Source organism: Watersipora subatra, chromosome 3 (genome assembly GCF_963576615.1).
Source record: "Watersipora subatra chromosome 3, tzWatSuba1.1, whole genome shotgun sequence".
Taxonomy (NCBI): Eukaryota; Metazoa; Bryozoa; class Gymnolaemata; order Cheilostomatida; family Watersiporidae; genus Watersipora; species Watersipora subatra.
Window position 1 is genome coordinate 13,212,456 of NC_088710.1, and position 13,552 is coordinate 13,226,007.

A 13,552-nucleotide genomic window follows, 5' to 3' on the forward strand; every position below is an offset into this window, starting at 1 on the left:
GCCATTTTTCACATTTTTGGTACTCATACATGGCAGACCTGCACTCTGCCACGACCACACGGGCCATTTTTCACATTTTTGGTACTCATACATGGCAGACCTGCACTCTGCCACGACCACACGACATTCCTACAAAACATTTATTGCACAAAAACTGAGTTTGGTATAAAGCTTTGACAGAGTTCTCTCATGTGTAAATTCTCACAGAGCACATTTCGTTTTGTGCCTTTCCTTGTTTTTTTCAATTTTCAGATTAGCAACAAGGATCTTGAGTTAGCCTGTGATTATATAGGATTTTGGGGCATTCCCATATAATAACTAAGGTTGAGCTGGTTTTGTAGTTCGAATTATTGTCTAAAATCTTTTTCTTTCATTGAGCTTTTACTGACAAGCTAACCTACCTGTATTAACCATGCAATTTATTTATATACACATATAAATAATCTATATATATACATCTGTATATATTTCTCAAAGTATGTCTGTCATTCCAGCTTTAGCGCACGATGATTATTTTACCAATGCGGCCTCGCGTTACAATGCCATGTTAAGAAATATTTTTCGTAAGGTTAAATTACTATATCTAGGGTCAAGGTCAATTCTTCTCGCGCGGACAATTATATTGTTTCCATGAGAAAAGCCTCGACATCTCTCTGTTTGGTCAGACAAAAACAGTACGATATCTCACTTTTCCAACTGTACTGGTATCAAGAGTTACCAGTATCGTAGTATTTAAAGTTTTAATGGATATCTTCTGGTAGAACAGTAATCTTTTTTATACCCACAGACCTCTATGCAAGAATTGTTATTATTAATTCAACATATTGTATCATTACTGAATCATCTTTTATCGAAATCGTAGCAAAACCGACTTAATTTAGCTATCACTTGCTAATTATTTCACATCTAAACCTTTTTATAGTCATTTTATTTTTTTCAATTTATTTGACGTGCACGAAACATTTTCCTTGTGATATGAAGTTTAAAAGTTGTTTGAAAAAGTTTGAAAACCTTTACAGCAGTTTTTATTCTTTCTTAATTTATTTCAATTACACAAAACACTTCTCTCATGATATGTAGTTTGAAAGTTAAAATGGCAAATGTTGTTATATGTTAAATACAAATCAATTTTCTGACCAGACTTTTTTATTACCTGGGCAACGCCGGGTAGCACAGCTAGTATATATATAGATACCAGTTGGTAACTTCTGTCGTGTTTCGCCATAAAGTTGCTTTGTATATACTGCATATACACATATATACTATATATATACATGTATATGCTTTGCCAACTTTATAAATATATGTGTACTAGTTGTGCTACCTGGCGTTGCCCGGGTATTGAAAATCAGCTTATAAACAATGTGGGGTAATGAGAGTTGCCAATCACTTGCTATTAGCCTCGCACATTGCCAATGAATAATTTGAGTAAGCTTACTAATAAGAGCTACCGCTTCTCATGACGTAACACCATCACATTACGTCGTGATGGAGAGCGGTAGCGATTTGCTCTCATATAGCGACATATATCGCCCTAAAGGATACATCAAGCTTGTGTGGCTGAGTTGGTAGAGCGTCAGTCTGGTAAACCGGAGGGTCTGAGATCAAATCTTCTGCAAAATGGATACTTTATTCCAAGATTTTACAGGCCTACAGTCGAAGGCCATTTTACAGGTCAAGATTTTACAGGCCAGATTTCCAAGGCCTACATACAACCAACTTTGAGAAATATATATGTATTCTGTATATACAGAATAAATATTTTTTTTGTATGTAGATCATCCTGTATATATATACATATGTATATATAAACAATTCCCACCAGTGTTATGTAATAAACCACAACACTGGTGGAAGCTCCTGGTAAGGTCAATGAAAATGACCGCGCTAAGATCCTCTGGAACTTTTACATCCGGCCTGACAAGCATGTCCTAGCAAACCAACCAGATATAGTGGTGGTGGACAAGGAGAGCAAGAGGGCTACTATAATAGATATAGCAGTACCCAATGACTACAAGATAGCCAGCAAAGAAACGGCAGAGAAATATCTCCCTCTTGGAGAAGAGATTGAAAAATTCTGGAATGTAAGAACAACTGTAATCCCAGCAGTCATTGGGGCACTGGGCGCAATAACACCGGTGCATAAAATGTGGCTTGCCCAAATACCGACAGCAATCAACTCAGGTGAGTTGCAGAAAAGTGCGCTATTGGGAACAGCTAAGATCTTGACGCGAATGCTCAAACTCCCAGGTCTCTGATAGAAGACCTGAGTTGGAGCAGAAATTACCACCCATACGGGTTAACCGGGATGAGGAAACAGGTTTTATATATATATATATACATAGGATGATCTATGGTGTATCTATATAATATATAGATACACCAATGATAGATTATATATATCTACATATATACAGGATAATCCATTATGCCCGTAAGCATTGCATTGATATTTACTAAAATAAATCCGAAATTTCCCTTTTTGCCTTCCTTTTTCTCATTAAAATGAAAAAGGAATTAGCCACAATTTACCATGACGACATTTGCGCCAGTCAATCTAATAAAACTTTGATTCTATTATAGAATGTGAACTTGAATTGGACCAAGCGAAAATGAGGAATGACAGTACCTTTTCGGGTAGAACACCATTTATTAAAAGAGACAATCATTTCATGTCAATATTGACCAGATTAAACCTTTTCATTGAAACTTTTTATCTTCTTCCTGTCGCCGAGCCTCAAGTGTATCTATAGCATGCTCTTTCATACAGTTGGTGACAATTTTTAACTGCCCTATTCTGAAAATCCATCTAATGGGACATCTCTGGATAGTTTCGAGCATATCTATTAAAGACATTATATGGTGACCACACCTGACAGGTGTATTCAAAAACTGGCTTCACAACTACTTTATAAGCCATCGGTTTGGTCTTACAGGAGGTGTTAAAAATACTTCTTATAAAGCCCAGGGTCTTGTTACCTTTCTTGGCCACTTTTGATGTGTTCATGCCATTAGAAACTATTTTCTATAAAGACGCTAAGTATTTTACACTGTTGGCTTGTAGAACAGGAATGCTATTTATTTTTAAAGTAAAACTGGGAAAGTCCTTCTCAACCTCCATATGAACATATTTGGCGGGTTAGAAGTCATACTCCACTGGACAGACCAGACATACCGTGGTAACGTGTTACGTTATCCTGAAAACCAGTGTACATATTTGGCTCATGTACGAACTATAAATGCTATACACATCTATCCAGTAGGTCGAGTTACTCTGAAAATGATGTTCACAAATCACAGGCACAGTATTTACATGAGCTATTAGGTTGCGGCAATTTAGTCGCTACGTTAATTTCTTCTAAAATTTCGAAGATACCTAAACAATTTTTGGTGAGTTTACTCATTAAATTAACTTTATAAGAACGGATCAGAGAATGCATAAACTCATCTTCGGCACTAATATAGACAAAACCATCGTCATGTCTGGTGAGTCCAAACATGACAAGGGCTATGCTAGTCAGGCCTTTGAGCTATGAGCAATTCGTCATCAAGTCCGTATATCGCTTGATCAGTTGCCATTCATCGACAGATAACTCTGGCATGGATTATTGTCATTTCGGAGCCATTTGCGAGCAAAATACTCCGATCAAATAAGATCAAAATTGTGTGAATTAAATTTGTGGAAACGCTTTCACGTTGCACGAAATTTAATGTGACGCATTAGTTGGAGATGCGTCCTGTAAATAATCGGACATATTTACCAGGATGAATCATATGTACGTATTACTTCATTCAGACTATATAACATTTCCGCTTTTGGACACTAGGTCATGTTCGGATCTAAGTTTAGGGAAATTATGTTGAGTGTCAAATTGTGACTGCAGTTTATACCGTGATAAAACGTTCATTCATTAAAAATTTACATATATAAATACTTCGGTACTTTTGATAATTCGACATGTAAATACGATTGCTTTATCACTACGTGCCCCCAAACCTTCTTACGCAGTATTTTCACTTAGCACTATTGCCTATATAAACGTTCAATTGCCATTTATATAATTAGGTCTAACTAAAGAGCTGCTTTTGGTGTGGCGTAATATTTTAGTATTTCATATTTGTGAGTTAGGCTTATGCTAATATCACCTAGGTAAGTATAACTTGCAAACTGCTTGTTCTCTTTTACAGCTGTTACTTGTTCGGTGTTTCATTTTGAAACTCTTGTCTCTGCCTTTTGTTTCATTATGAGGGAGTATAAACTCGTGGTTCTAGGCTCAGGAGGTGTTGGCAAAAGCGCTTTGGTAAGTCATTTGAGACTGACCTTTTCTCTTCCAAAAGTTATATAGACCTACCTATGCATTTTAAAGTATTACTACATGTAGCAATATTTTAAAGTTATATATATTAACCATTTTGTCGAATTAATGCTGTCTTTCAGTAATATCTAAATGTTTTGATTTTTTGACTGGTATCGAAATATTGTGTAATTTAACACGGAAAAGTTTAACTTAACCATTTGTTTGAGAATAGTCATTGCTGCATGCCAGCATACATAGTAGAAAGCTCCATCTTATTAAGATTGTTTTTCTTGAGTGATACATATATTGGGTATATAAAATATGTCTGTTATTTGTATGGTGTAATTGTATATCAAATAGGCCAAAACTATGAATGTGTTCATGCATTGTTTCATAGGGAATAATGATATCGGTGTCTTTGAAATGGCCTCTCAGTCTTCAGTTGTCAAGTCAAGAATGAACATTTTATTGATGAAATTGTAGACAGTCCAGTTTGTGCAAGGTATATTTGTGGAAAAGTATGACCCTACAATCGAAGATAGCTACAGAAAGGTAAGTGACCGTTAGCTGTATATTTTAGAAGATCAATTGCTAATGCGATAACATGATTTTTTTTAAATATATATACCCTATAAGTTACAGATATATCTTTATTTTGCTTTCAATTATAATACAGTAATTACAATAAGAAATCATAATAGTTGTTGAGCCATATCCTATATTCTGCTTCAACTAAATATTGATTGCAATATATAATGAAAAAGTTTAGCTCACTGAATTTTTTGCCCAAATTTGGTTCAATTTACCAAAATCATTCAGTTTTCATCTCTAATTACCTGGTGTAGTGTTTCTAAGCTCTGATACCAATTATGCAATTAAACCACCCCTGTCTAAATAACTGCTTGTACTAAAACTTGGTTTTTTAACAAAATTTTCACTTTATAGATTATAGATAGTAGATTATAGGTAGTAGATCTGATTCCGATATGTTGCTTCCTTTTTTCCCTATTTTCAGTTTTAATATTCTGTAATTTGAGTCTCATATCTTAGTGTTTATGATCCCTTGTAGCAAATTGAAGTGGATGATCAAAACTGCATGCTGGAGATTCTTGACACTGCTGGCACTGTAAGTGGCACTAACTTAATACTTACAACTTGGTACACTACATACTTGTCTTGTGACAAGTACATGAGACCACTGTTAGAAGCAATGTTTTTTAGTTTGTTCCAACTGTTTTACATGTTACCATTACAATGATGTTGTTACAAAAATAGCCCATACTTTACCAGATGTATTGTTTTTATCCTCCCCATGACTTGTAACTGCTTTTAGAAAATAGATAATATTATTTTGGTTTTGACTGTTGTGTTTATTTATATTAGGTGACCCAAAGTAAGAATTGGCCACTTGTCAAGATTCCTCTACATTTTGTCTTCCCAAAATTTGATAACTTTACAAGAGCAGGGTCTGACTCAAAACTTTGCTATGTAGAACCTTTCATGAAGACAGAGTACTGATAGAGCAGTGTTGGCACGCCGTGTATAGGACTCTACATTGCGCTAATAGTCATTTGTTTCAATTGGTACTCTCTAGTGATAAAATTGCGTGCGGCGATGAGAATGGTAGCATGATGATTGACTTGGAGATTAGTACGTAAGCGTGCTTTAAGTGAGATCGTTTTTGCTGTTATTTTCACTGAAGAAATGGTTACACATAGGTTCTAATAACATAATTATGGTTGAACAGATTTAATTAACAAGTGATATTTGTATAATAAGCTTTGCAATTGCTGCATAACCGTTTCGTTTCTCATTATATCATAGCTGTCGCTGGGGAGTACAGTGGCAACTCAAATTAGTGATGCCAGATAACGTTTAGGAACACCATTACTATCTGCCACTATGTGGTACTGTTTCTACATAAGAACAATTTACTGCCATGCAGTTGAGGTGGGGATTTCTTTTTTAACTGGTTTTCAACCCTCTGAGATCTCAGTATAGTAGCCGCTCCTATAATGTAAACATCCTAATAAGTAAATTCCTTATAACGTAAAATATTTATTTAAAGTTTTTTCTTTTTACTACATGAAAAATTGAATTTTGACTCAAAGTGTAAAGTCGACGAAAGTTCTCAGATTTGATTTGGATAACAAGCATCTCATAGTTAGCCTTTAAAATAACGCTTTCTCCCTTGCTGCACTTGGGAGAGAAAATTACATATAGGGTTTTCTTTATTATATAATACTAGTACCTTGACAGTCTTGTTTGCCATGAGAGATGATCAGGTTTGTTGATAAAGTACAGAGAATAAGTAGCTGCACAATTATTCAAAAATAATATAAAAATGGATCGATCGGTGCAAGTGTTAGAGTGTCGGTTTACCAAGATGAATGTCACCAGTTGGAGTCTCATCGAAAGCTATCTTATATCCTAACCTTTAACCCTGGCGATGGATAGACGGACAGGCATCACTCTTTTAGTAAATACATACTTGGTTTTACTTTATTTGAGATATATAAAAGTATTTTTTATTTTTTTTCTTTGCAGATTAGACCTTGCTGTCTAGGAAAAAAGTCTATGTAAATTGACATTGAGGGTGTGTGCTCTTCATCACTGAGCGTAATCATGGACCGAGTGAAAGTGATAAAAAATAGGAGAAAAGTTTTCAATACAAGCCAATAATGCTAGTTTTTGTACATTCATTAAATTAAAAAGTTGAGTCAACTTTTTTACCTTTTTCCCAGGCCAAAGGAGTAATTCGGGAAGAACTTAGAACGGATTAGACTATTTACAAGTATTTTACTGTTAGTAAATCTCTATAATGTAAACATTTCCGGAATGGATTCTCTACATTGTAGGAGTGTCTACTGTATTGAAATCACAAGCAGACATCCCTAACACTGCAAAAGAATACAACTCAAAAAAATAAATTGAAAAATACAACTCAAGTTTTTAATGTGCTTTTATTCTTGTCATTTTCAAACAAATAAAACAAACAAATAAGACATAGCAATCGATATAAGCATAAGATATAAGCAATCGGCAGAATTATTCCAAGACTTTGGAACTTAAGATTAGCTCAGTTGATTAGAACGTCAATTCAGTAAGCTGAGTGTCTTAGGTTCAAACCTCACATAGGTGAGGCGTCTCCTAAACATTTTTTCAACACAATCGCACTTTATGGAAGTCCGTCTCCAAAATAAGTGGCAGACGTATTAAAGTCATTCATAGAACCAGTCGTAGGTTCTGATTATGGTTTCTCTTCACGAATAATGAGTTTTTTATACCCGTGAACCTCTACTTACGACAATAATTGTTTCTGGACGCAGTTTCGTAAGTAGAAAATTCTGTAAGTAGAAACAGTTTTACCGTGTAAATATCATAATCCATTCTAATCCCCGGAACTCAGATATAACATTTGTATACAATGTAGATACGTTTAGCAGTTAAGACCGATTACTAAGAAGCGATTACTTGTTAGAATAATGTTACTACATAATAAATAGATGAAGTACACATTGAAAAAAAGAAAAACAAAAAATAATGAGTAAAAGCTATGAAAATATAAAAGGCATTGATAGAACCAGTCATAGGTCCTGATCTTGGTTTCTCTTCATGAATAATAAGTTGTTCTATACAGTGGAACCTCTACTTACGACAATAGTTCATTCCGGAAGGTTTGTTTGTTTACCGTTGGCATGGGTCATATAGACGAGGATAAGAACAAACTACGAAAGAACTCAGAAGAGGTTGGTGTTGTATGGTTGTCTTGGTTTTGTTTTGCGCAGAATAAATGTTTTTAAAAATCTAAGTAGAAAGATCGATTTACATCAACACGAACTAAAAAACTGTTGTCATACAGAACGCAGAATTTGGATTTGCTAGAAACGGCAGTTGTCCTACTCTGCATATGATATAGGATAACTCCAAATTATATCGCAAGCGAACATGAAGCACTTAGAATAAACTACGTTTGCTATCACAAGACACTGAGTGAGATGCATTCTAAGTTATACCCGTGAGAAGCAAACAGGCCATGGCACGAAACGATCAAACGGGCCCAAGTACAAAAGGATTTTTGCATCTAGAAATATCTTTCATAAGTCGAGGCAAATTGTTTACCAAAAGACGTTTTGTAACATGAAATTTCACATGTAGAGTCTTTCGTGAGTAGAGGTTCCAATTTATGTCATTTTATTTCTTAATGTTTGTTTCTCTGCTTTGACGCAGCTTTTATAGTTGTTTGTGTTCAGTTAAATAAAACGCTATGATGATACATCGAGATACTCTGATCCTAGTAGCCTTATTGGCTCTGTTATTGAGGTCAAGGAATTTGGCTCAGTATCAGCTGACCTTTTCTTAAATTACTCTGACATAATTTCCATAAATCCACTAATGACCATAGTATAGTAATAGTATCCTAGTTTATCCACTAACAAGCATCATAAACTGCAAGCTTCTATTGTTCTAAATCCGATTGTTTAATTAGTGCTGATCATGGCCCAATTATTTCTTACTAGTACTCTGACAGTCCAGTGCGCCAGGGTGTAATACCTAAGTGCACAATTACTCCAAAGTTTTCACTTTGAAAATTTTCACTATTGATCACGGGCAAGGGAGCAGTGTAATGCTTCTACAGACTAAAGTTACAAATTAAATTTGTGTGGTATTTTCGCAATTGCTTACAAATAAAAACCTGCTTAGGTTATTCATATTTTCTGTAAAACTAAATATCTGGTTCTTGTTAGCTTTAGAATGGATTGGTGGAATGATATTTAAATCAGCTATCGTATCGTGAACCAGGACATTTCTAGCCTTAGAGGCTGTTCCAATTTGCTCATTAGCTGGTCCATATGCTACAGGGACTAGCAATTAAAAGGCCTATTCATTTTAAACTAAAGCTGTCATTGTTTTGGCATAGCATCTCTTATTACAATACTCTCAAGCAAACGGAGCCAATATCTGGAAATAGAGGTTTTTGGAGAAAATATATTCTCACTTGAATGTTACTACTTTTTAGGAACAATTTACCGCCATGCGAGATTTGTACATGAAGAATGGACAAGGCTTCATTTTAGTTTATTCCATCACGGCTCAATCCACATTCAACGATTTACAAGATCTCCGGCTACAGATACTAAGGGTCAAGGATACTGCAGAGGTTAGTTCAGCACTCAATTCCATGTGGCTCTCAATCCTGTCTAGTAGTAGAGTAGTAGGGTGCACCAGTTTTAGGTTTACCTCATGGCATCTGCTATGTTATTCTATACACCCACTATGTAAGTATTGTAACTGTTAGTCAGTTTTAAACGTGGTTTTTATTTTTATGTACTAATCTATTTGCAACTTCAGGTACCCATGGTGCTCGTTGGTAACAAATGTGACCTGGAGGACGAGAGAGTTGTTGGTAAAGATCAGGGTGAAGGACTGGCCAATGAATGGAGGGTGAGGTTCATGGAGACATCGGCTAAGAGCAAGACCAACGTGTCTGAGGTACTCCGTATCGCTTTCGTAGACTGCTTATGAAAAATGAATTGGAGCTTTCTATATGTATAAATAATATGTCTCTAAAGTCGTTTATCCATTTCAGGTCTTTAAGTCACAATTGTGACATGGCCCATTGTTATGAAAGGTCTTTAAGTCACAATTGTGACATGGCCCATTGTTATGAAAGGTCTTTAAGTCACAATTGTGACATGGCCCATTGTTATGAAAGGTCTTTAAGTCACAATTGTGACATGGCCCATTGTTATGAAAGGTCTTTGAGTCACTATTTTGACATGGCCCATTGTTATGAAAGGTCTTTGAGTCACTATTGTGACTTCTGCATACAACATTGTTTAGAGTGGAAATTTCCATACATTCCATGCAAGCACATGTAGTGCTGATGTCTGATTGGCTAGGGAACATCTTGACCTGTAAATTCTGTAAAATGTACTTGAAATTGTGATAAATAATACTTCAAAACTGTTACAAGTATGTGTACTCTAGGCTGCAGGAAAAACATTGTCAATTTGAACTCAATACTACACGATCTTACGCGGCTGTAAATTCAGTTGTAATTAAGCAATTTGAGATATACAAGCAGCTGCCAAGAGGTGATTTTTTTCTAGCTTTCGATGACATATATTCAGTAGTCTGAAGCATCTAAATTCTGAGTTCTAACAAGCACTCAGTTATAGGCATCGTGTATTGAACAAAAATTTGTAGCTGATCAGTCGGTGCCATGAATTCACATGGCTTTCTACTGATATGTAATTAACTTATAAGAAATCTGAAAGCAGCATCAGAAAGAGGACCTTTTGAACTTCAAAATGGATATGGGGTGTGTTATAAAAAAATGCATCCTTGTGGGTGAAAAGTGGCAATAAGAACACTAACACCAGTTTTCTTTGTTTGTGCTCGGGAGCTTCAACTTACTAGCTTATTGTTTGTCGATAAGCAGACCTGAAATGGTTATGTTATTTTCAATTCATTGACAGAAAAATGTTGTTTTTAAAGATTTATAGGTAACTTTTTGTCTTGACTATTGAAATGTGTAGATTTGAAATATGTGATCAGATTGAGCGAATCACGCTTTGCTTTCTCCAGTCTCGAAAAACTGGTCAGTGTGTATAAAATAGAACATGGTAATTGGTTTTCCTAAAAATGCAATAATTTAGGCTGAACACAGGACCCGATTTTGTCCTAGATGGTGTAATTCAGTGTGGCTACCACATGTCAACCACTACAATTGGCTCACTCAGACAAGGAGTTTAGGTTATTATTATTAAAGGTTGATTTGCAACAAAATTCACATTACAGTTATTTAGTATCAAAAGATTCACCATGTCTTACTCTGCTGTGTTGTAGGCGCAAAATATGTGGAAATGTGATTACAAGCTCTTAAAAGCTCAAAAACAAGCAGTAAATCGCAGTCATCACAAAACTGCCGTAGATTGAAATCTCTTCCCAAAATGGCTCAAATGGGACGTAGTTGTACAAGATGGCTTCCGTTCACACTTTCACGCAACCTCATTTGTTGAAATATTTTCACAAATATACTTCACGTATTCAATAAAACCATGTCTATTGTTCTTGCGCGTCCATTTTCTCATTGTAATGCTGTCACTTTGAGCACTGATATCTTATAACCTACCGTAAAAATTCGTTAATTTTTTAACCATCGCTCGAAAGAGTACATATCATTGTCTGATAAACATGACGAGCCTGTTAGTCACCTTTGATAATCGAAAAGTGCTGCAGAAATTATTTGCGAAGTATGGGTCACATGATCAGATGACGATTAGACCAAGCCGAAACAAAACTGTAAAGTAGCGAGCATCTATATTTGATACGGGGTCTTCGGTAAAACCCGAAGTGTTTGTCATAAACTAGTGCTACGAGACGTTTTATATTGAGCCTTTTATTGGCCTTTCCATTTACGTGACAACATCACGTGACAAAACAATAGCCAAATGTAATGACTACGTCAGAGAAATAAACTGATTCCGATCTACGGCGGTTTTGTGATGGCTGCGATTAACTGTTCGTTTTTGAGCTTTTAAGAGCTTATAGTCACATTTCCACATATTTTGCACCTACAACACAGCAGAGTAAGACATGGTGAATCTTTTGATACCAAATAACTGTAATGTTAATTTTGTTGCAAGTCAACCTTTAAATACATTCCAGATCTTTCTGGTGTGGAATATACCAGAATTTGCTGGCAATTAATTTTTTTCCTTCTCACTGATGATCACCACTAGTTTTGCGTACACAAGCTTTGGCAGCCATTTCTTATCAGGCATCAGTCGTGGAACACTCGCATGTTTGTTATATTTGGAGTCTGTAGAAATTTGTTTATCAGGTGATCGCTAGCCTGAGACACCTATCTAACACACATAAATAGATAGGTAGGTGGAGGATGGCTTAAACTATTATGGTGGGTACGGAGATGATTGGTGTACGCCATGTTATACAAATGAACCGCTGAAGATGTTACAGAGATTTCACATACATGTAGTCGTTTTCTATTAGTACTTCGGAGTTGTGTCCTCGTTCTAGCTATTGTAAAAGTAGAAGACAACTTTTCAGTTAGTGGTACATAAGCCATTTGTAATCCAGTCTATACTTTGCTATAGATATTGTTTACATACCTTGTAAGCCGTCTTGTGTAAACATTACAAAACATCTGAAGGAGGGAAGTGTTTTTTGTAGTAAAATCCGAAGTTGTTTTTGATAGTAACAGAAACATTGCTGCAAGTAGTTACTTCTCAGTTATGTTTAGTTTTTATTTTAGACCTATCAGCTCTAGCATGTGTTCTCAATTTTTTATATATATTTTTAGATATTCTTTGAGTTGGTGAGGCAAATAAACCAGAAGGTGCCAGATGTAAAGAAAAAGCAAGGAGGAGACAACTGCTGTGTCTTGCTATAGAGACCAGCTTATCTCAATCGTTCATCAGTACAGATGAATCGTAAATCTACTGTTATTTTATATGCTCCCATTTCTTATCTTCTTGTTACTAGTCACTTCACACCGTGCCGGTTCAACTACGACTACAACCTGAGTGCTTTAATTACGATTATAATATTTTTAAGTACACATTTTACGCTTTTACTATTATTTTTATTAAAATAATTATATATTTCTTAGTATTTACGGTCATGTTACTCTTTAGTCAGGTTTGGTGCAATATTTACTTTTGCTATCCAATATTAAAGCTTGCACATTGTTGCTTAGGATTAGGGAATTTTTAAGACCTTTTGCCAGCTGGTATCACACATTTATTTTGATAGGATTTTCTATCCTAATTCCATACTGTATGGATATAACATGTACATCAATCTCTAATTCATTAATAAAAGCACCTGCGCAAAATGTCAATGCTAACTTACTGCCTGCGCATAATCTATTGTCCTTCTCTTTCTCTATTAGCAAACAATCGTCAGTAACAATGCGTAATTTAGGTCATTCTCTAGTATGTAGGACCCTGGCATTTAAAAAAGTTACAGTGAAATTTTGTTATAGTCACTTGGCAAAACAGTTTTGTGTACTTCGTGCATTGATTCCTAACTGATGGTTGTATACTATGCTAGCATAGGAGAACCATTGTCTTACTTGTCAATCTTGGGAAACCTTATCACTACATCTTAAATGATAAACGCAGGAAAACAATGCAAGTACTACTGCATTACACGGAATGAAAATAGATTGGTGTTATATGTAAATGTTGCCTGAATATTCAAGATTGACCTTATGTCAAAGATAA

General features: G+C 35.4%; 1 protein-coding gene across 1 annotated transcript; it reads left to right on the forward strand.

Annotated features, from left to right (window-relative positions):
• The first annotated feature begins 4,141 nt into the window (after positions 1-4,141).
• LOC137391090 (ras-related protein Rap-1-like) lies at positions 4,142-13,173 on the forward strand. The gene is made up of 6 exons (XM_068077447.1): positions 4,142-4,301; positions 4,782-4,850; positions 5,368-5,424; positions 9,319-9,459; positions 9,651-9,791; positions 12,628-13,173. The coding sequence occupies exons 1-6, from the start codon at positions 4,245-4,247 to the stop codon at positions 12,715-12,717; spliced, it is 555 nt and encodes a 184-aa protein (XP_067933548.1). The 5' UTR covers positions 4,142-4,244; the 3' UTR covers positions 12,718-13,173.
• The last annotated feature ends 379 nt before the right edge of the window (positions 13,174-13,552 follow it).